Here is a 24,152-nt window from a genome sequence, read left to right as displayed (position 1 = left end):
GCAGGAATAAAGTTATTGTTCTGCCTTTGCTTTTTTCCCCAGAGTTCTTGAAGACGATCCTTTACTTTTCCAGCTCAGCTGGGCTTTTGCTAAAAGTGTAGAAGTGTGTGTTCTCATCCTCTCTCTGACTCACAGTCTTCATCTCTTCCTCCCCCTTCCTCACCCACACACTGATTCCTGATTTTCTTCTTAATTTTAGATAATCTGGAATATATCTGAAAATGACTGCTAATAATATAAAATATATATTTATTACAGTTTTCTTATTGGTCGGTCTAGTTATTGCTGTTCTGCTGTTGGAGACCATACATATTTGCAGAATGCCAAATAGCCATTATTAAATTATCAAATCAAAATCCAAGACTTTAAAAGCATCAGTGGTACAGTATTTTTCTAGCTTCAGATATCACCTGTCATCACTCCTTAGACCTTATTTTGTGAATGGAATTACATGCATGTTAATTAAAACAAATGAAGTTACAGGATGCGGGTGGCTAGTCCCACACCTGCCTGCTGGTAATGATCCCTGACATATGAGAATAAAGAGTTTTTTTTTTTCTTCAGGTGATAATGAGAAAGAGAAAGAAATAAATTAGAATCTGTGAAGTTGTAATTATGCTTCATTTGTCAGGAGATGAAAACGGCATTGCGAGTTACGCTCCTGATTAGAATGAGTTTGGGTTTTGTTTGGCCATTCATCTATTTATTTATTTTTTCCCTAGCAGATTTTTCTGATTCATCCTGGCTGACGCTGGGTGATACCGTACGTCACCCCTGAGGCAACGGTGTTTGAAACGCTACACTGATACCAACAGGCACAGAGTGGAGCCTGTAATCGCCCAGCTACATGCAGATTCCTCCTGTCTGGAGAGGGTCTGCGGCACTGGAACAGTCAGGAGGACAAGTTAAAACCCTAAGTGTACAGAGAGGCTTACGGCTTGATAAATTATAGCCTAATATCATGTCTGTGTTTCTGTAAGGAAAGAAAAAAAGATTTATTCCCGTGACAGGGCATGTCTGCACAGCATTGTCCCTTCTGCGTTCCCATCGCACTTCCTGGATGACAGCAGTTCTTAAAAACAGCTTATGACAAGACACTCATTTTCTGTCAGCTTGAAACCAGGGACTAATTATTTGTACCATCACACTGGGGCTCAGAGAACCCACCTCTGCAGCTTCACGCCGCAGGAAGGCATGCAGGTTTCCACTAGAGGTTTAAACTGTGGGATTAAAGTCACGGGTGATGCTGGAATATCTGCCTCCCCGCAGCAGTGAGGGTCAGGAACTCCGTGGTTTTGCTCTTTCTATTCTCATGGTAGCACGTGTTGTGAGGATGGGGAGGGCTTGGTGTGCTGGAGGGACAAGCACGTCCCCTTAGTTTCAGGTCTTTGTGTTTTCTTCGAAGGAGTTGTTTTCCTTTGTCTCTAGGGTTTTGCCTTTAATTTAGTAGATACTTCTTGCCGCTTGTTTTCTGCATATTCATGTGTATGTCAGCCGGTGTTAGTGGAGCCTGTGGCTTAATGCAAAGGGTAAAATTGCTTGTTCGTCTAGGAAGCAGAACCTTGTGTACCGTAGCGTGCCTGTTCAGAAGGGGCTTTTGACTTCAGCTGTCCTCTCAACTTCACAAAATAACTTGAAGCTATTCAGGATAAAAATAGGAGGCTTCAAGTTTTTAACAGCCCTTGTTTCTGTTATTGTCCATGGATGTGCTGCCATTGATTTGAATGGGTCAGAGATGAGCTGTTATATTTTAAGCATGGGTGATTCTCCTTACCTTGAACTACAGTAGAGAAAACAATATTTTGTGAAGTGTGGCCTTATCCTACTTATTTCGGACCACACTCCTTATTCGCAGACATTTGGCTTTGTATTCATATGGTAAGTTTATTTCTCTGTCAGAGCTAGAATGTCAAGTCTGACACTCATGTGAGTAAAGGAAAAAACACAAACTACCAGCACAGCGAGGAAACTGTACCTCTAGAGCAAAATGTTGTGATCCTGCTTTGCTTTCATCACCAGGGTCTGTAATGTTACGCGGTGACTCGGTTCATTGCAATTTTCTGTAGTACATGTGACAAGCATCACCCGTGTTGTCCCTGTCTGCCTGGTGATGTGGCAAATTGCATGTGAAATGCAAAAGCCATATCTGATTTGACAAGGTGATTCATTTCAAGGAAAATTAGCTATGAACAAATTCTCAGAATTCTTTACTTTGAAAACAACAGGCAGGATGGCCGGCATTTATAATAGGAATCCTTATGCCAGGTTATCATTAAACCACAGACCATGAATATCAATGTTCATCTGACATTCATTACTGCACGTTAACTCGTTGGCATTCGATGTTTGACAAACGCCTTTTCCTGAAGGCTGGCACAGGTTACACGAGCAAGAAGGGAACAGAGAGAGAACTGCTTTTCAACACAAGCAATGAGAAAAGATAATGTTGCATAAACTGTGGTCTCCCTTGTGATCTAAACTCTGCAAATCCTGTTTTATCCCTTATTACACTGTAGTTACGTCTGGAGAAATAAAAAAAGCAAACCCAAAGCCCCATGCACAGGTGCATTTTCCCCCTTCGCCTTTACCCTGCTGAGGTCTGTGGAACAACAGCAGCTCTCTGTTACGATGACCTTCGCTGAAGGACTCATACCTCTCTCTCACCTGGACTATGCTCTTCCTTACTCTTTTGCCACTGGGGATTCTTAGGCTTTTTAATGTTCCTTTCAGCAGGCTCGAGGGAAGCACTGTCAACAGCGGCTCCTACGCTGGCCCCGTTATCTCTGACCAGTAGTACCAATGGTACCGTTCCAAGTAAGTGCCAAACGAGGCCGTTTTAAATGCTGACATGACCAGCACTGACGCTGTCTGACACCATACACGTGACAATTTAAGACTCAGTCACATGCTCGAGCTATCGCTGCTTAGCAAGGCGGTGTATGTCAGCAGATCCTCCTATCTCTTCCTATGCATTCTCAGCAGGCAGTAAAAGCCAAGTTAGTGCACCCACAACTATGAACCACAACTTGTTTGTTAAGTTGACCATGTGTTTGGGCTTTTAGATTCTGTAATAAATTTTCTAGCAATGCAGCAGTAATCTAGACCGGGCACTTGGCATCTGGGATTTCCCAAAGAGCCCCGGTGGCCATGGGAATGGGAAACACAACCGTGGTTCAACAGAGGGGTGAGGAGATGGGAAGGGGTGCAGGCACCTTCTGGGCATCTACAGGACGCATCTCACTTACGTTCTCTTCTTACAGTCAGCTTCTTCAACGTTGACATGAACTTCTCTCTTTTCTACAAAACTGAGAGAGCTCCTGATTACTATGACGCAAGGAAGCTTCTTGAAGACTGGGTGAGCAGCTTTCTTTTCTCATTCTCATGTATTTCTAGCAAGTATCAGATGATGAAGACAGCTGGTACAGCATGCAAACTTACAGGACAACACAGAGATGAGTATCCATGTAACAATATTGTGGTGTTTCAGAATCATGTTTTCCAATGCATTTTTAACAGGATAAAATTAAATTCAGAAGGAAAAGTGTTGGCATTTTGCAAAAATTTTTAGCCATTTTCATTGGGATTTAGTATTTTGATGACAATTTTAAATTTACAAGCAGGTCTAGATAAACTATTGATAAATCAAGTTAATAAAAATGTTACTGTTTCCTTTCCAGTTTAGTATCATATTTACTGGAGAAGAATTTGTTGTGACAAACTTTAAAGTCAGGTAAGCCTCTGGCTGTTTAGTGGTGTCACCTTGACCCTTGGTCCTTTGAGGGAAATTACAGCTGGGTTCCAAATACCCATTTCACAACTGAACAGTCCCATGACAAGGGTGTAAACCAAACCCCCAGATCTGTACAGCTGCAATCACATGGAACACTCACAGTTTGTTATGGGGCTCATTCACCTGAAAAAATACATCCTGCCTAATGCAAGGCAAGTAGCTGCTGCCAAACTGAGACCTCATCTTTGGCCATGTAAATTGGTTCATGATGAAGACGAAACCTTTGGTGCCTCTGCAGTGTGTGAGCGATGCCTCATGTGGGCTGAGGTATCCGGTATGCCAAGCTGGCAAGTCAAAAAGGGCAGAAATTGGTACTTGCGGGAGAGGGAAAGCCGGGCAGGGTGCTGGTACCTGCAGGGTTCATTCACATCAGTACTGCTGAGCCCTGTTGCAGTGGTTGCATGTGAGTGCACAGGAGTTTAGGGGTCACATCCATCTGCAGAGTGAGGGTCACAGACCCCTCAGGGCTGTCCAGTTTGTGTAAGTAGGTACCCACGGGCTCCTGTGTGGCAGTGTCTGATGAAAGGATATTGTAGTTCCAAAATCCTGCTCAGAAACAATGTTTTTTTTGTACAAGACTCCTCTATTTCATCCCTTTTAGCCCAATCCATCTGTAGTCACATCCAAACTGTGAGCATCTGAGAGGGGTATTTAGCAATGCATAGAAGTGTCACTTGTACAGACATGGAATTTTATCATTTTATGCATATTTTGACTTCCTACTTTCTCCTCTGGCTTCCACAGTTACTGCTTGCTTTACAAATGACAATACAGTAACACACTGCACTGTTTACCATTTGGAAAACTGTAAGAGAAAAAGGGTGGGTCCTGTTCTGGAAAAACAGTTTTTGTCAGGATGCATATCTGTTACAGCACTTGTTCTTGGCAATTTATGTAGACACAGCTATGCCAAATTCACAAGGACTTCTCTGCTGCAAGGTCTGGCACAGTGTGGTTGCAAGATTTTTTTAGGTGGTAGCAGAATGGGGCATATTATATGCTTACTATGAAATAATTTTTCTATTCTGTTTTGCTTGCAGGGGTAATTATCCACAAAGCAGTGGCTATAAGAGGGCTCACGTATGTAATTTGTTTTTTTCTGATTTACAAACTTACTTTTTCTTATCTCTGCAGAGAGGTTATAGTAGCTGCATGGTCTAAATGCTGATGCTATTGTGTTTTGTTGGAATTATTAAAACTTGACCTTCGATCTGGTAGGTGTACCCGATGCCAACAGTCGAGCTGGAGAGTCCCTGTCTCTCAATAGATACTGGGATGTTCTGTGCAGACAAAGGAATGCTGGATGTGCCCAGCGCTATCTGCCAGCAGCCTGCTTTGCAATAGCCTTCTGGTGAGCACACTCACTGAGCAGCGTTGGATGTAGATCCGCTCTGCTCTCTGCGTAAGGCAGCATCAATGCACTATGAGGTTCTGCTTTATCCTGATGTACCTCTAGAGGTGCTGTGAAACAAAGGCTGCTCTAGAGAGTCAGGTCCTAATGACGTTTAAAGCAATAGGTTCTGTTTTAATAAGCCCACTGAGTTTCTGCTGTTTGCTTTCCTTAAAATCCAAGTTGCGCCAGCTGATTTTAACCACCTTCTAAATTTTTGTGTCCTTCTATGTGAACTGAAGTTGAAGGTAAAGCGGATGTCACAAAGGTAAGACCCATGGTTATGAAGTGAGTTTTCGTAGTTCATATTGATTGCATTTTTAGGGTGAGGAGGAATTATACCCCTCCTCAGCTGTTTTAGTTTCAGAGTAACTGTGGAACCTTTAGTTGTCTAAAACAGAAAAGCACACGTGGAGTCAGATCCACAGCAATGCCTGACTTGGGGAAATGTATTTGAGCGTCCAAGGTTTCCCTCTCTTACCTTGGGAGGCTCAAAGTGCTTCCATGGCAAGCCGGGAGGTTTGCGCTCGCTGTAAGAGCTGGCGGTGAGCAGCATCCTTCACTGGGGCCAGAACGGTGAGTGGACAGTGCCCAAGAAGTCTGCCAGAATGAATCCTGCACCTCTTCTGCGGGAAACCCCAATTGCCTTCTGACCTCAGACCAGAAGAGAAAGGAGAGCTGGGTTCCCATCACCTTCAAGGGGTTGCAAATGGTTTACAGAGGCCTTGCTGAGTGGGGAACAACTGTGTCGAAACAGGAGTAAGCTGGAAACAATTGAAACATCCCAGTCCAAAGGAAATCTCACTCATTAGCCCTCAGTTAAATTAGAGGCCCATTGAAGTCATCCACCCAGAACGGAGAGCTGGCTTCTTGCTTCCTTCTGCCACGTCTGAAGCCACTCAAAGATTGTCTCTCCAAACCTCCTCAAGTCAGCAAATGTAGTTATACAGAAGACTAACAGTTTTGAGGAGAAAAAAGCTGGAATCCAGTAAAGCCACTGAAAGCACTTAGTTAAATCTCAGTTTTCCAGAGAGCTTTGGAGTCTGCCACTTCTGTTTGGACACAGAGGTACTCAAGTACCTCATCGTCTTATGACTAGCTCACTCCAAACTTTAAAAACATGGTTGAAAAATGCTTACCTGTTACAGAGATGTTCCTTTGCCAAGACAATGTGATTAGGAACTCTCTTGAGGTATTTACCATGAAACCATAAGTAGATTCTTGTACCTGTATTCCCAATAATTTGTACTTAAGAAAGCATTTCCAGCAATAAAGTACTAGTGTACGTAGGAGGTGGCGTTTGGTGACATTTGCCATAGGACTGCACTTACGGTGAACAAAATACATACATAAATTTTCCAACTCAATATAATTTTCTGAGTTACTCCTTAATTTTGTAGCTATTTATAATTGTAAACGGTTGCTAACATGGTAGCCTTGTTTGTGTGTTATATCTGTAGCTATGTCTGTAAGGCCATTATAAAGGCTACATCACTTGAAACGCAAGAAGTGCTGAGTCTCAAGATCAAAGAGTTGTTGAATGACACTTATGAAGAGGAACCGTTGTCCTTATTCGTGAAACCTGAAGATGTGGCTGTCAAGCCAATAGGTAATACTTCATTAAAACCTCATTGAAATCCTATGCTTTGTAATTCTGGCTACAAGCGTTTTATCTAATCGAAACTTTGTGGTGAGGTTAGGGCTAGAAACCACCCCTACAAGTAGCTAGGCTGACCTCATCCGATGCACAAACTGTAGAACACGATGCAATGACAGTAAGATCAAAAACTTTGGTTCCAGACAAATGGAGGTAAGCTAAAACTGGAGTCCTGATGCCAAGGCAGGTCTGAGCACCTGTGCAATGAAGGGAAGGTCAGGCTGATGCAGCTGCAAATCCAGGAGCCCCTGCTCATAGCCAGTGCCCCAGGGCCTTGCTATTGAGGGGGACCAGAGCCAAGCACCAAAACCGAACCCATTGTAGATATTTTCTTAATGCCAGTGCAATTGGATCAAGCCTCAAATGGCAAATAAACTTGTTGTTGGTTTGGTTACAATATCTATTGCTGCTCTAAAATACAGAAGTAAGCCAGACGTAAGAGCTAACAGACTGCACCTAAAATCCAAAACCGCATTTTATACCAAAGACTTACAAAAGATCAACTGCAATAAAACGACAAGCCTGGAGGAAAGACACTGATGGGATAATGAAGGGCACGGTGAAAGCACCTTCAGATAGATTACAGAAGCCCACAGGATGTACTGTTGTTAGATACAGTTTGTGATGCTGGGAAATTAACACCTCACCTGAGAACTGACCTTGTCAAACAAAAGAGAAAAAGATTGTAGAAGAACAGGTGAAATATTTAAACAAAATGTTTTCTTGCAGCCAATAAACTTGTAAAATAGTCCTACCAGTCTGCAAACTACAGCTCAGTCCCATCAGGAAAGGAGGTCCAGAGAACAGCTGGGTCTCAGGGGAGTCTTCTTTTTGACTTAAATCTTTTTAAAGAGCTGTTATGTATTTCTTCCTCAGCTCTAATGGATTGTCCGGAAAGCTTTTCGTACACAACCTACAAGGGGAATTATTCCTGGCCGCTAACAAGTCCAGCTAGCAAAGCAGAGGTCAGCTGCAGGAAGAACCCTCTGCAGTCTGCTCAAAGGAGCTGGTGAGTGATGAGATCGTCTCATTTTGGTTCCTGCACGGGAAACAGGAGGGAGAGCCGGGCTTTGTGTGGTGGGAACCCCGACCGCGTTCTGCCACGGCACACGGCAGCGCCGTGCCGAGGAAGACGCAGGGTATACAGGGCCAGTCCAGCAGCGGCTGCGGGAGAAGGCAGCGTTGCGCCGTTTCCAGCACCCGCAGCCAGCGCGAGCCAGCGTGGTGGGAAGCTGACTTTCTGCTTGAGCAGGGAAGGGAAACAGGGATGGCAGCATTTCGTGCCACCCATTCACGGCTCCCTGCCCTCCGATACCTCTAGATGCGTTTCAAATTGCTCTGGCTACAATTAGATTCTTAGCTACTTATATGGGAAATATGAACGTCAGTAATTATATATTTTTTTCTTGTAACAGTGTACACCGCTTTCATTTTTCAGTGCAATTAATATTGAACTTGAGCAAGCTTTCTGGATGAAACCAAATATGACTGAATGTAAATTACTGGAAGAACTTCCAAATAGTATTTTAGACCTCCACAACATCACAATAACAGAAGGTAAGGCACCAAATACTTCAGTGACACAGTGAATCAAACTAAAAACAGTTATACTCAGATAATACTTACGCTGGACATCTGAAGAACTGAAGCAATAAGGTTGTTTTATGTGCATCCTACTCACTTGGTCATCTTAAAGTGTTTTTAATGTAGATGAATTTTGCAGGTGCATCAAAATTCTCTAGCAACCACTTTGGAGACTTGTCTCAAATCCCACACTTAGATTTAGAAATAAATACATAACCAGTGAATAATGTGACAGGTTTTGCTTTATGCTCTCTCTATTACCACATCAAAATAATTCATTGTTCATGTTCTGTAGATCTCATACAAAGAAGCACAAATCAGTGCATGGAATTGGAAAGTTTGTGCTGTAATTCATGTAAGCTATAAGGTGACTTACCACTTGATTATACCTTTTTTTAAGCTATACCAAACAGTGCAGATTGTTTGAACGGTAAATGAAAACAATACCATAGCTTATCCACCTTCTCAGCAGTGGCATCAAATAAATAATAGATCATTGAAAGGTATCTGCAGTTGCATACAGTCTGTCTGACTCCCAGGATATAAAACTCTGCTTCTATAAAAAAATCATAGAAGGGTGATGAGATGATAAATGGCAAACTATACCATTCAGAATTTGCTTTTGCTGCTATTCCAGTTAAGCAGCATTTGGTGAGAGGGGCAGATCTTGTGTAACTTCGAACTCACAAATGCTTGTAAACCAAAGTTAAAACTAAATATTACTTACAGATAATCTTGATAATACAAAAGCAGAGGATAATATTCTTATGAAAAGTACATCGTTTTCCTCCTTCTAAATACAACCTGAGATATCCAGATTTTGCTTTGGAGTTTTTGCCAGTGTCATTGACATGTTGAGAGCTTATTGACTTATTCTTAGGTGATAACTTTGTAATAGATCAGGACCATTTCAATATGACCATATGGAAAGAGAGGAGAAGCAGACTAAGTCCTTGCTTTAACACAGAGGCATGTCGCTATGTAGCTAGACATGTAGCTCTGCCACATAAATCATCTGTACTTTCTTTTTTTCAGAGGATGCACAAGATGTTGTACTGCATATTTTATACCTCTTGCCAGATGCAGCACTGCACGTGGAAGAATTAGAAGTCATTGCAAGTAAAATTTCTGATATCGTAAGCCTTGCAGATATGAGCATGACACTTGCAGAGACTATATTGTCTATACTAAACTATTTATTGCTGCAGGAAATAGAACATCAGAACATTAGAAAAATGACAAATAGGTAAGTAAGACAACTTGCACAGAGTGGCTTCCTAATAAAAAATGGCACAAGAGTTATCAATTTCTATACTTGGACCTTAAACATGTTTTGGGGTTCTTAGCAGTGGAATTGGTTATGTTGTCAAAGATGCTTTTATCAGAACCAGTTCTGCAGAAGTCACCATCACAGAGTTGTTCTCCATGGGCGTCTCAGCCTGGAGGCAGATCAGGGAGAACGTCTAGCTGCCACCTCATCTCAGAGGTGATCTTCACAGCTCGGCAATGAGGTCTGTTGGCAGGTCAGCCTGGAGACATGTATCTGTTCAACGAGCACACCAGACTAGGCTGCTGTAACTGTGTTGATAAAGATTTTTCAAGCACAGCTATTCAACGTTAGACTTCAAAATCTACACTTAGGATCCCATGTCCATTATGTGATTCTCACACAGGCTAAAATCGAGGTTGCTAGATAACTTTAAAAGCATCTCTCTCCTTTGAGGTCTTAAAGGTAACTCAACTACCTTTTTTGAAATGTCTGGCTCTTCAGAGCACTGTTCAGAAAACTACTACCAGCCTTTACAAAGGCAAATGCAAGTACACAGAGTTTACCCATTTCTGATTTGGGCAAGACAGCTTACCCACTTCTCACCGCACAGCCTGAGGCTCCAAATAGGAAACATTATTCTACTTTGCACTGGTCAATCCAACACTAACCAACAGTGTAAGAGAAGCAGTGTTCATCACATTAAAAAGTCTTTCAGCATCTCTCGTTTTAAAGACTGTGTGTATCTGCAATTTTCTGTTTCACTTAATGTAAAACAATATTTTAATAAGAAATACAAGAAATCTTAATAAAAGAAATCTTAAAAGCAAGAAAAATGAACTTTCCATGTAAGTTCTAGGTGGGCCATAAACTACACCACAGCCCAGGTGTCTGTACCGGACAACTATGCATTGCCTTTTCAAACTCAGGAGGAGTAGCTAAAAATAGCTTAGAAAATCTGCCAGAGAGAAAGCACTGAGTAGCATCATGATCCTTTTGGCTGTACGCTCTCTCTTCAAAGTCTACTGCACTGCAGTGTGTGGAGTGGGGGCTGTGATAGATGCCAGCACTCAACACCTCTGCCTTCCCAAATAGGCTGCGGTGGTTTTTAAGTGAAATATCCATTACTTTGAATTCTCCTCCCATGAAATGTAAGGTTTGGGGGACATTAATGGGATGATATTCTAATAGGCCTTGTATTCCTGACCCTTAATGGAGATGCAGTTGGCATGTAACAGTTGTAATAAAAATATCTTTATAATTTTTATGGACAGGAGAATCTTAGCTATTTTAATTTTTCCATACATCAGACCTCAGAAGAGCACAACCACTGTGATGATACCTGAGAAGTGCTTGCATGATATCCTCACAAGAGCTATTATGCTCCTTCTGTCAGGCCTCAGTAGAAATTTTGCATCCCAGATATTTCAAGGAAGTTGAACTCCAGACTTTGCAGCTCTAGGGCAGCTGTGGCTGTAAGGATCCCATGGGGGTCCTTGTGTGTCTGGGACCAACGATGCATGAAGATAACACCAGACCAAAGGAGGACAGGAAGGTTTTCCTTTAGTCTGTCGGGGCCAGCTGTCATACACATTTTCAATAGAGTATTATCCCTTCTTGCATACTGCTGAATAGCCTTAAGGGAGGCTAAACAAGATGTGGAGCTGCCTCTGACTCTTAATATCCATAATAACAACCCTAATTTGCTGATTCCATTGGATTCCAGCCTCTTCTCTCTACTTAGGGGAAAAAACCCCAAAGCAAAACACTGAGAGCAGGGCCCAGAAAGCCTGTGAAATCTCATCCTCAGAGACTTTCAGAGCTTTACTGGACAAGACCCTGAGCAAGCTGACCTACCTTTAAAGTATGCACTGCCTGGGGGAGGTGGGGAGTTGGATGACAGATCTCCAGAGGTCCCTTGCAGGCTAAATTATTCTGGCTCTGATATTTTACCTGAGGGTACAATTAGATGATTGCAGATAATCAAATTAGCAGGTTTTACAAGTTACTGCCTTCCAGATGAAATGGAGTATTTGATTGGGTGTGAATTTTAACTCAAGTCTTTCCAGAACCACCTCATGTTGCCCCTGCAGGAGAATGTCTTCCACCTCCCAGTTTTGGCTTACTCAAACATGCTAACTCAATGCTTGCCATCACTTGACCTTGTGCCAGACAAAATGCCATCTACCCCAAAATGGACCCATTCTGCTCCAGTGATTGCTCCTTGTGATCATAAATCAGAGCAGTTTTTAGCTGATTGTCTCCTGACTGGATATTATGAAGCCAGGAGAACGTTTCAAGATATGTATCTTTTTTCTTTTTTTTTCCTTGCTGTTGCTCTTGGTAAAGTATCCTGAAGACAACTGAGGAGGTCGGCTATAAGGTGACTTACACAGAAAGAAGTATGTCGGTCATAACCACTTCCTTGGCTTTGTTGGTGATGCGCCCAGATCCCAGCGTATTTGGAGGACTGGCCTTTGGCGTTACCTCCTACGACAGAGGCGTGGATCTCAAGGTGACAGCAGAATACTACCTCAGGGACCATTGACTGAAGCAGACAACGTTGCTGCTATTGTGTACCGTTGTGTACCTGAGGCAAGGCAGCTCTGAGCATGTCCTCTCTCTCCTGCAGATCAATGTTCAAGAAAACCCTTTCAAAAAGGCCTTGGCCTCGGTGTTTTTGCCAAAATCACTGAAGAAATTCCTGGGGATCGAGCACTCTGACCCAGACAAGCATTCAAAGATCCAGTTTAAGTTTTTTGGCACTACCTCGCTCTTTGCGGTAACTGCGACTCCTAACAAACACTAACACAGCAGGAATCGGTTCAGCTGTTCTTAGTGCGTACAAAAGAAAAATCCCAATAGCATCATCTGTTCTGGGCACATTTAGATCAGATTGATGGAGCACTAAAAAATGTGCTGGGAGGTTGTACCCGGGCAGCAATACCTTCCCTGTAGCAATGACGCTCTGAGAGGTGTCTGTAGACCTTAGACTTTTTGTTCATTTTCTGTGGCTGACGTTATTCCAATACTGCTCTTCTGTAGGAAAAGAGCATAACCTAATCTTCCTCTGATAGTAAACTCTTGCTTGAGGAACATGCACAGTACATGTCAAATATCATGAAAATAATTTCAAGTTTTATCTCCCCATTAAAATAATAGCAGCACTGATATGCAACATTTAGGACTATTCTAGTATTTGCTGTGTTTTCTTAGCTCAGGGAGGTGGGTGAGTGTAATTTAAAAGGGAGACATTTGGTATGATGGAGCATAGAGTGGACTAAGCAATGTTCTTCACGCAGAAGAAGCATTCATAATTGTGTCTACTGTCTAATGAGCTTAATGATGCACAACTGGATGTTTTGATATACTGAAACAATTACACAGCTTTCTCAATCCAGCTGATGTATCTGAAACTCTGTTCTGCTTCAGCTGGTGTGGAGACTGTCCCCGAATTTGCAACTAACTGCATTTTCTAATGAAGTAGCAAGTAGCTAAATTGCATCAGGCATCCCATGGTGTTTAGCTGATCACCATTTCCACGAAATACAATTTAAACAAATGGAAGCAGAGAAGAGCTTGGATTTTTTTTTTTTTTCTTGCATGCTTGTATTTTTCCACTGCAGGACGACAGTTTAACGAAGGAGAGGTTGAATACTTATGTTGTGAGTGCCAGCATTGAAAACACATCAATTCAGAACCTTCATGACCCTGTGACTATTACTCTTCAGCACATAGACCAAAATACGGTAGGATGTGTTCATTTCATAAGAGACATGTTTAAGTAGAGCCTATTTCACTTAGCCTGGCAACAGGATGAATAAGCTTAAAACATTTTGCTGTCTGACCTCTCCATGATATATCAACCAAAACACTGACAGACCGCACAGATCTGAGTGTTTAATTCCTGCAGGTTAGTAAAGCTTGTGTCTCTACTCTAAAGTTATGCTTAGCAGCGAGGGACATTTTCATTGTTTCCTTGTGTCGATCTGGACTATTTTTTTCAGGGAATAGTTTATTTGCTAAAAAATGGCAGGTTTTGAATCATGTTGACTGAAATGATTTGTAGTTGCTCCAAATTCAGCAAATTATTTTAATCTCCAAAAGAGGTAAATTAAAAAAAAAAATCAAAACATTGCATGGATGTTTTCAAAATTAATTTGCTTTGTTTTGTTTCAAAATGTTGTTTCAAAACTAGAATGTATCTTAAATTATTTTTAAATGGGCATGGGTCAAACTTGTTGACTGAGTTCCACCTTAGCATTTTTGTGTTGCCAATGTTTATGGTCCAGCCTCCACACAAATACATGGCAAACCCAGGACAGAACAAAGTTATTCAATAAGATGAATTTGATTAAAGTTCAAGTTAATGAGAGCTTCAAAATGCTGATTTTATGGCAACATGCTCTTTCCATTCAGTTCTAGCAAATAATATATACCCAGAATTTCATCTAGATATCTTCTCTCTTCCATCATTTTTATTCTACCAGGCCATCTGGCACCTCTCATATTTTTTTCCTTGACCTTTTAAAAAGATCCTAATTAAATATTTAATGAGATATCATCCTAACCTATATCTTTGGCTCTCTGCCTAATTATATTTGACAGTCTACAGATCACACATCTTAACAGCTTATCTGGTAGGGTGGCTTCCTGTAAACTCTGTGCTTTATTAAACTTTATTGATAATAAAAGAAAATGAATCTGTGCCTTGGGAAAGTTTGCTGCAGCATTATGAGTAATAAACTAGAATGTCCCCAAGAGAAAACACTGCATTGAATATCCATTTAAATCTGTTCAGCTGTTTGCAATATGCAGGCAAGCTTTATTTTCTCTTAGGTGTCTTCCCTGCCTGGTTTCAGAGAGAGAGAGAGGAAACACTGAAATTCTAAAATAAAGGTTTTCCGGTGTAGAGAATTGTTTGGGTTTGTCAGGTTTTCTATTGTATAAAATCTCAGGTTGTTATTCTAGGTCTTAGTCATAACTTCTGAATTTCACCAGTAATTTGGAAGGACATCTCAGATACCACATGAAGCCAATGAGATCAGACACAGGAATCAGTCTAAGCTGGAAAACTTGCCAGATTTTCTGCTCTCCTTAAAAGGCAAAACAAGATACAGAAAGACTGGGAAAACTGAGAAAACCACTGACTCCCAGGATTTCCCTTGGTAAAAGGGAAGGTGAAAATTGGGACCTTCTGCTGGTTTTCAGTGCCATGGATGAGACGGCCGATATTCCAGCGGGTTCCAATGACCAAGAGTCCAGCGGCCCCCGAACTGCTGGCATCTCCAGTGACCTACAGATCCTCTGTGGCACCACCACGCAAATAATCACAGACATCAGTGGGCTTTCAGTACAGAGGAAATCACATCAAACTGCCTTAGTTAGAACCCCTGATTACAGGCAAGATGCACCGTCTGCGAGTGCAGGCGGTGTACAGACGTACTGAACAAATGTCACAGCCTCTTTTTTCTCTGTTTTCAGGGTAATGCAGCAGTGCACTGCGTCTTTTGGGACTTTCAGAAGAACGGTAAGTGTTATTTACAGAGCTGCCACCACGCTGTCACCAGCCTCCCAAAGCCTTTGGCTCCTTGACATTGCAGCTTGAAACTTTGAGGCTGTCCTGTTGAGTCTGTGTTGCTGGTTTCCATTGACCTTGATACCTCAGAAATCAGTGTTACTACTAGAGGATGCATGTCCAGTGTGGTACAATGGTGCATCTACATAAATAGAAGACTTAGTCTAAGAAAAAAGCAGAAATGCAATGAAATGTCAGATGACTTCTCACAGGTACTTCAGGCAAGTCAGTGGGGGCTTTGCTGTGGTCAAGTCTTCAATATGGCTCAGATAGTCCACAGACACAGAAAGAGAAGTGTATATTGGGTTAACTCAGAACACGTGGGAGAGGTTTTTCTCTGCAATTATTGGTGTTTAGAATATACGTAATTTTTAAATCAGAAGCTTCGCTTCTGACTATGACCCATGCCACATAAATAGGGTCATAAATTTAGATCTTGGCTTTTTCAATGCTACACTCTGCCTAAACAAATCATCTGCCCTGTAAATATTTCCTGCCTTCTGTGTCTCCACACCCTGCAGTGTAATCTAGTCCAGCGCATTTTTCTTACCGTCCTGCTTTCCCTGTGTGCATGCATGTAAATGACTTTAAATATTTCTTCATTCCACCAAAGGATTTCATCCAACTTTTGAGGTTCTCAGCCAACTATATAAGATGTGTTCCTGTGTGAAATCTCACTTGAGTGCTGCTAAATGACCCTGCAATCTGTACTAACTTGAGCTCATATTCACACATTCTGCATGCTGCAGAGCTATAAACGACTGAGCATGACTAACTCTGCTTAAAAATCCCTTTTTCTCTATTACACAGATGGACTGGGTGGTTGGAATACATCGGGGTGTGAAATAGAATATACAGATATGAATTACACAATCTGTTTTTGTAACCATCTTACCCATTTTGGAGTCCTACTGGTAAGTACTCCGTGAATCATCTCCAAAAAAGTCCCACGGCACTAAACAAAGTCATCACTAGTTTTGGGGAGAGATGGGAGATTCATATCTATACAACCTGTTAGATATCTGCAATTTTGCCAAAATGAGTAATAACAAACAAAAGAGTTATAACAATTTTTGTGGTAGAAAGTCCTCTAAATGTCACTTGCTTCAAGGCAAATTCATTTTATAGATGTAGTTTGTACTTCTTTGAAATGTAACTTAATCAACATTAATGTCTTATTTGCTGCATTGGAAATACTGAGTTAAATTTATTACCTGCCAGTGGCAACTAATGACATTATATCTTTCCGAAAGTTTTATCTACATTCCATCAGAAAGGGAAGTTTAATATAAATACGGGAGATGTCATTAGCTATCGTCTCTTACTTATAGGGCAGAAAAGGCAGCCAGTATTTTCACAGAGAGAAAACTGCCACTGAAAGTTGTATGTCAAGAAATGAGAGTGGAGAGATGACTGCCTAAGAAGGGCCTGAACAAACGCAAGGCGTTAGGCAAGTCCAAAGCAAGCTGAGTTGATTGAAGTTGTCTAATCCCAGTAGAATGCGACCTACTCGATGAGTAAGGCCATCCCTTTGCCTTCGGATGCTCGCCCAGTTTCCCCTAGAGGTCTGCATTGCCCTCCCTGGTAGTAAAAGTGTGACTTCTACAGGAAGGAATTTAGATGTTGCAGATTTCAGACAACTTGCTAAAGTTTCTACTCAAGCAAAGAGAATTCAGTCTGATTTTAAGATCACACCTCTTCTGCACTGCCACTTTGGTAATCAGCATGGTTATTTAAGCGCACAAAGTCGCTTGTACACCGGACGTACAGGTTACTAGTCTGAGGTTCAAAGTTTCACCAAGTATAAGAGAAACTGTGGCAGGGAACAACAAAATCCCTCAATCTCACTCTGGGCAGCAGCTCTGGAGAAGCAGGACCCAGCCTCCCAGCTGATTTTTGCAGAGTGATGCTTTTTTCTGGACGTGGAGGGTCCTCCCACGCTCCAAGACATTTAGCAGGTTTGTGCAGTTCCCAAGCGTGGAAGCTGCCATTGAAACAAAGTAGAGGTTCTCCTACAAAGCAAGCTCCCAGTGCAATAATTCTGGCAAGATCCTGGAATCCTTGTTGAAATTGTCGTTTCTGAAGTACGGGTTTTCTAGCTTCACAACTTATTACTGGATACTTTAAACACGGCGTATTTTTACTAGTTTGGATATTCTATAGTGCTATAGAAACATTTAAAAATGTTAATGGAAGCCCTGCAAAAGTAGCAGTAAGCAGAACAGAAATTTATTTCTTTATCGATGTGAAAATGTGGAAAGCAATTTTCCTTATCTGTTATGGCAAACAACTGTGATTCTTTATCTTGTAACACAGGACTTGTCCCGGACAGAGATAGATATCACACATGATCGTATATTAACTCTGATAAGCTATGCAGGATGTGGCACTTCTTCCCTCTTTTTGGGTATAACACTGGTGACATATCTAGCCCTGGAGTAAGTCTGATCCTTTTTCCTGTATCGCTTTTAATGTTTTAGCAATAATGAATTTGCAGTAACTATCAGAACGTTTGTTATATTTGATGCTGTGATGCATAGGAGGCAAGAGTGAGAGCTGACAGTATAAACATTGCTTTATCTCGACTAGTGACTGTGATGAAATAAGAGGGATTCAAATCCTCATGCCTCAATACAAGCACTAGTCTGAACTGTTCAGCCACTTCTACGTTCCTAAATTTCTATCATTTCATAAATTTACTCATGCACATAAGATATCATGTCAAGAATCTGGAATATTACCTGTATATAGACTATATATTTGATAATATTAACAATCTGGATTCTGCCCTGTATAAGACTGATATTGGATGATATCAACAGTAAAACAGGGACACTTCTCTCTTCTCTTGCTCTCGGTCTTTCTCGTGTTTTGTCCTTTTGGATAGGTTTAATTTTATACTGTATGTGCCAGTAGCTCCTGGCACGACGGTTCCCTAGACCTATTAGACCTCTATTGCAATAACAATTATATTTGATGCAGTAGTAAAAAGATTATGTTAAGTCTATCTCTCCTCCACCAAGTGTGAAAAACTTATCTCTATGTATATAGAAGCTCTGCTTTTTCAGGCTGGGACATCTTGCTTCAAAAACATGCTAGTGGTGTGATATAAAACTCTAATGTAAACACAAAACTCTAATGTAAACACAACTCACACCACAAGAAGCCAATTTATAATATGATGAATACACATTTGTGCTACTTTGCATTAGTGAATGCACCCAGCACAACTCACGCCATGATAACCTTGTGGACTTCCCTTTAGAAAGCTGCGGAGAGACAACCCTTCAAAAATCCTGCTCAATCTTTGTGCCGCACTGCTGATGCTGAACATGGTCTTCCTCAGCAATTCCTGGCTGTCCTCGTTCAACCAGCCAGGTCTCTGTATCACCGTGGCCGTGCTCCTTCACTATTTCCTTCTTGCAGCTTTCACGTGGATGTGCCTGGAGTCTGTTCACTTTTACTTGGCTCTTGTCAAAGTTTTCAATGTCTACGTCCCAAAGTACATCCTAAAATGCTGTATTGCTGGCTGGGGTAAGTAAGCGGATTTCTTCTCCACTTCTGTGCTTGTTCACTTCTCTAAGACAGGAGCATATTTGCAAAAGTAAGCTAGGACACTGAGCTAGTAAAAGTGTCGTGCACACCCTGAGCTGTAAGGATGGATTTCTGCTCCCAGGCAGGTTCAGCTTAAGTTTCTTCTGCCCAGGGAGACATTAGCAGAAAGTGCTCGTTGCTCCCTGCACATAGTCATACGCAAAGAAAGGCGAAAGTGGGCGTAAGAACTGCTTTCCCTACCCCTCCTGCTCTTTACAGGCATGATTTATCACAGTACCTCACGTCAGTGGGTGTGCCTGGGGAAGCATGAGCTGCCCACAGCCTTCACCCCTGCACTGGTGATGCTCAGAGGTGATTTTGATCTCCTTCTCCAGACCTTGTGTCCTGGAGCTCTCCTGAGGACTTCACTGATTCACCTTTCCTCCAAGCACTAAGCATCAGAGACTTTTTGGGAGAAAGATAACAAAACCAACCCAAAATACAGACTCATCTGTCAGAAAAGGTGTTGTCAGAGGCACTGACCCAGAGCAGAATTTGGTCCTATTTTCTGGATTGCCATTAGATGCTGTTTTAAAGGGGTTTTTTAGGCTTTTGAATAGTGTGCAGCGTATTATCATCTCTATCCTTAGATCTGATGTCACACATAGTTGTTCTCGGGGGCACCCATCCATGATGGTGTAGTTGGTGGCAGCCGTTCTCAACAGAAAAGCCAGAACTGAAAGAAATATGGGAAATGGGAAATGAGTTGAAGGGAAGACTGATAAAACACTGTCTGGAAAATGACTGTCTCTATCACAACGCACAATGCTGTGGTCTGCTTATCTTTTGACACTCCGCTTTTCAGTTGGTCTTATTTTACCAGATTGGATCCCTTCTGGAGATGTTTGAACACTCACAAACATTTTGGAAACACAGATATTTTTATGCGTACTCATTTGTAATTTACATAAATAAGGAGATTAAACCTGCCATGCCACACTCATTTCAGAAGGAGCTTTAGGGGTAGAGTTTGATCCCAAGATGTACATGTCGGCTGTAATTACTCATCAGAGTATTATCTGACATCTTTCCATATTCTCCATTTTATCTTTTTTATCTAAATATCTCTTTTTCTTTTGCCTTCTATATTAGGAATACCAGCTATTGTAATTACTATTGTGCTCATTATAAATAAAGACTTCTATGGCAATGGATCACATTCTGAGAGCAATCCATTCAGCAATTTGTAAGTATATTTTAAGCTTTTTGATGGTCACCAGAGTATCTTAAAGATAGAAGAAAAAAACAGAAGGCAAGAACTTATCTCTTGCTCTTAACCCTCTTTTTTTTAGTGGTTCTGGTTCACTGGATCATTTTGGATGTGTGGCTACTACATGGAGTAACTCTCATGTCAGTGGACTGGGCTTGAGGCCAGGGAGGGCTTTGGCCAGTCAACTGCATTTTTATTTTCTGGAAAATCTCTTTCTTACCATGACATTAGCACAGCATGATGGGACATTTGCATATGCAAATTATATTTCTGGTAAAATTTAAAGGCAGAATAATTGCTGTAGTATTTTGCACATTTGCTTCTGTTTTTTTAATGTCCGTTCATATCACTGTCTCTTCATAATTTCAAATTCTTTTATTTAAACTATCTCAACCCCTTCTCTTTTCCAATGGGAAAACTTCTTTCATCCAAATCTTCTTTCATCCAATCTTCATTCAAAAGTTCTTTCATCCTTTTTTAAAAGGGTTTTATAGCAAATAATGGTTCCAATTTTTCCCCTGCTTTCTCTATAGCACCATCTGGTTGCTTGTTGGTGAAGATTACCTGGAATACTTGAATTTTATCCCATCAGAGAGGCAATGCACACTCATGACACCTCAGAGGGAAAATTGTTACCCATCTTTAGCAAAAAGGCAGTAAAACTCACTAATTTGTGTCTGAGGAAAAGCTAACCAGTGCTCATCTCTGCGCCACACTATTATTTAGACTCCTAATTAAGTCGTATTTAACCTGGTTTTCCTAAGGCAGTGTGTCTTTGTGTGTGTACATTATCAAGTTGAGAAATTTTCAGGTTTATCTGAATTTGGCAGAAATATTAAAGTCTTAAAGTTACTGAATTTCTACAACATCCATAAAAAAGGCAAGTGGAGAGATGCTATGAATGTGGGAAAATATGAATTGGGGAAAGTAATGGGCATTAGGGAATGCCCCTTACTAGGTGTCGGAGAACCACACGGGACACTTATTTTGCAAACTACACTTCATTATTTTCACCACTTGCAAAACTCCGTATTGAATACATGCCTCCCTTTCTTGCAGTTGCTGGGTTCAGGAGAACACAGTGTTTTACATTTCCGTTGTGGCATATGTCTTCTTAATATTTTTGACGAATGCAGCCATGTTCATCACTGTTCTCCTTCAAATCCACTCTGTGAAATCAAGGACACAAAAGAGATCCAGATTCTGGAAATGGAGTTTCCTTCAAGACCTCAAAAGTGCTTTCTGTTTGATGTTCCTTTTGGGCTTAAGTTGGGGCTTCATCTTTTTTGCTTGGGGAGCAGTGAGGATATTTTTCTTGTATCTCTTCAGCATTTTTAACACCTTGCAAGGTAATTTCTGAACGGAGTACTGCTATAAATGCAACGGTTTACACCCCTGGAATAGAAATAAATTTGTAACATCATGTAATTTGAGTACGGGGGAAGAGGAGTGCTCACAGAGCCTTTGTGGAACAGCATTCAGCTATTTTAGTAGGAAAGTTCCATTGCAGTGGGATGAAGTGTTGTGTAGATAAGAGCTGCTGTGATAGATACACTATTAAAGACACGAATTCATGCCTTTGAAACATGGGTCCCAATAAATGCATCTTTTCAGGAGCTGGCACAATCCTTTTCATCTGGGCATAAAAATGGTTGATAGAATCCACAGTGACTTGCAGATTACTCTTATACCGAATCTGCAGAAAGCTCTTCCCATTACCCTTGCATACGCACAAAGGTCTCGGTGCAATTCTGCGCCATCACGATGCTGGCCCAGAATTGACCTCTGTGCCCGTACATTACACACTGAGTGGCATGCAGAAAGTTTGGAAAAGGGACAGCAGGTTGGAGAATCCACCTGAAAACCTGCAAATTTCTCTTCTTACTTCTTTAGGGTTCTTTATCTTTGTGTTTCACTGCCTAATGAAGGAAGAAGTAGTGAAGCAGTGCCGAGTGCACTTTTGCTGGGGAAGATTTCATCTGAGCAATTATTCTGGTAAGCATTGAGGGGTTTTGTTTAGCTTGACTCATAAGTCTTCACAGGCTACTGGTGTCACATTTGTTCTACATTAAGAAATAAGTCTCCCCTCAATAGCCTTTCTGCACTGCATTGGATAATTGTCCCTTAATAGGTCTTTATTGTCTTCCGTTAACTGCTTATATGATATGATGATGGGGTGACAGCACACAGTAAAAAACGTAGATTTCTGAAAAAGATTTCAGCTTGGTCACTAATTCTGTTCTCACGTGCCATTCCATGTTCCCTTACGTGAGTTATGTTTTTGGTGGCCTTGCAGTCTTCATAAAGCCGAGATTCAGAAATTTATGCCGGATATTGGACATACCAGTAGCTATTTTTTATGCCAGGGGCTGGGTTTGCTCAGCCTGGGAAGGAGAAGGGAGATGCAATTGCTGTCTTTGGCTATCTGGGGGGTGGTTATAGAGAAGAGACAGACTTTTCTCAGAGGTGTGCAGGAAGAAGACAGGAGACAGAGGACACAAGTCACAGCTACGGGAATTCCCCTTATTTACAAGGAAACACATTTTTTCACAATGAGGGTAGTTAAAAAGGTAACAGTGGCCCAGAGAGGCCGCGGAGAGAGTCTCTCTCCTTGGAGAGTCAAAATTCAGCTGGACAGGTGCCTGACCAACCTGATCCAATTCTGGACAGGAGGTTGGAGTGAAGACCCCCAAAGGTCCCTTCCAACCTAAATTACTCTATGATTCTGCTATCTACCAGCTCAGCAAGAAATAACACGGGCTGTGGCTTATTCTGGGCTTACCCAAGTGATGTTGATTTTTCACAGAAATGTGGAAGAATTTAATAACTTCAGTACCTCGCTGCATCTATCAAAATTTGTTGACATTATGAATGGGTATAACAAAGGAGAAGCTAAATCAGTTTAGTCTTTTCAGGAAACCAGACTAAAAATCCTCTATTAACACGTATGTCCTGTACAGAGCAGTCATGTGCAATGCGTGCTGCTGAGGAATATGTAGCTTTCCATTTGCAGAGGGGGAATTCAGCAAGAACAATCTGTGTAGCACATAGAGTATTCTCCCTTGCGCGTGAGCCAGCGCGATGCTGTACGATACAATAAGGGTAAGGCTGCCACTCCCGTCCTTTGGGTACCTCCTGTCTTCTTCGGTATGACCTTATCCAAACCAGTATTACTAGATTCGGGCCCTAAAGGGGAAATAGAAGACTGAATTGCTGGTACCCAGCCCCACCTGCACAAGTGTGACAGTGGAATTGTGCATTGTGCTGCATGGAGACCGACGGCTTCAGGGCAGGTACGAGGATGGGACAAGAAGCAAGCACAGACTTTTCTCCTCCCTAATCTCTAGTAGTTTGAGATGTGACACCCATGAAGAATTTTATTCCTGTGCCTTCCACTCTCTGATTTCAGACTGGAGTGGGTCAGATGCAACTGCTGGATCTACACCAAGGCATTTAAACCACAAATCACCACCCCAGGCTTTGTGGAGTCTAAATTCTAACGGAACAAGTTCAACTTTCAATAGTTCGGATTTCCTTCCCAGGACTTCTCCAGATATAAATTTTGGGATTGGTAAGAAAAATAGCGTGCACTGCATAGACTAGAATACACTAGGTTCCATATGGTGACTGTCAAATCCCAATCAATGGAATAAATAGGAAATCTTTCACTGCTCTGTCATGCCAGACCTGATTCGGGGGTTAATGGCGGTGTTACAGATGGCTTTGGCTGTACTAAGGAAAGTCAGAAAGCTCTCAAGATCCTGGTATGGCTCTTCTCCAAAAGGAAGGGAACTCTCTGCTCAGCTTGCACCTTAAGCACCGAAGAGACATTCTACCCTGTGCCAGCTCACTGTCATTCTCACGGGACCTACTGCCACTTAGAGAGCACTAGAATCTATTTCATGTATTCCCAAAAAAGCAAAGATCTTAAGGATTACAGAAAGCTGAACAGGACCTGCTGTGAGCCTGTTTAGTCCAGAAGAATCCCAGGAGGTTCTACCTTCCAAAATGGAGAAATCATTGCAGACTCGTATTCTGAGAAAGGGATGCCTTTATAGGAATTCTGACCTAAGCACAAACAA

General features: G+C 41.6%; 1 protein-coding gene across 1 annotated transcript in view; it reads left to right on the top strand.

The window, feature by feature from the left end:
- The window catches only part of GPR112 (G protein-coupled receptor 112), a gene marked incomplete at its 5' end in the record, with an annotated part of 27,509 nt that overhangs the window by 3,068 nt on the left and 289 nt on the right, over positions 1-24,152 (top strand). Inside the window, 17 exons of the mRNA XM_010296483.1 lie at positions 3,261-3,355; positions 3,678-3,730; positions 6,641-6,789; positions 7,714-7,846; positions 8,276-8,394; positions 9,457-9,667; positions 12,038-12,203; positions 12,321-12,470; positions 13,315-13,437; positions 14,793-15,041; positions 15,173-15,218; positions 16,077-16,180; positions 17,583-17,704; positions 18,532-18,800; positions 19,953-20,046; positions 21,130-21,419; positions 21,964-22,065. Coding sequence (XP_010294785.1) covers positions 3,261-3,355; positions 3,678-3,730; positions 6,641-6,789; positions 7,714-7,846; positions 8,276-8,394; positions 9,457-9,667; positions 12,038-12,203; positions 12,321-12,470; positions 13,315-13,437; positions 14,793-15,041; positions 15,173-15,218; positions 16,077-16,180; positions 17,583-17,704; positions 18,532-18,800; positions 19,953-20,046; positions 21,130-21,419; positions 21,964-22,065 — 2,475 coding nt within the window. The remainder of the gene's footprint in view (positions 1-3,260; positions 3,356-3,677; positions 3,731-6,640; positions 6,790-7,713; positions 7,847-8,275; positions 8,395-9,456; positions 9,668-12,037; positions 12,204-12,320; positions 12,471-13,314; positions 13,438-14,792; positions 15,042-15,172; positions 15,219-16,076; positions 16,181-17,582; positions 17,705-18,531; positions 18,801-19,952; positions 20,047-21,129; positions 21,420-21,963; positions 22,066-24,152) is intronic.

The sequence above is a fragment of the Phaethon lepturus genome, unplaced genomic scaffold (genome assembly GCF_000687285.1).
Source record: "Phaethon lepturus isolate BGI_N335 unplaced genomic scaffold, ASM68728v1 scaffold26450, whole genome shotgun sequence".
In the NCBI taxonomy this organism is placed as follows: Eukaryota; Metazoa; Chordata; class Aves; order Phaethontiformes; family Phaethontidae; genus Phaethon; species Phaethon lepturus.
This window is presented reverse-complemented; position numbering and strand designations above follow the sequence as displayed.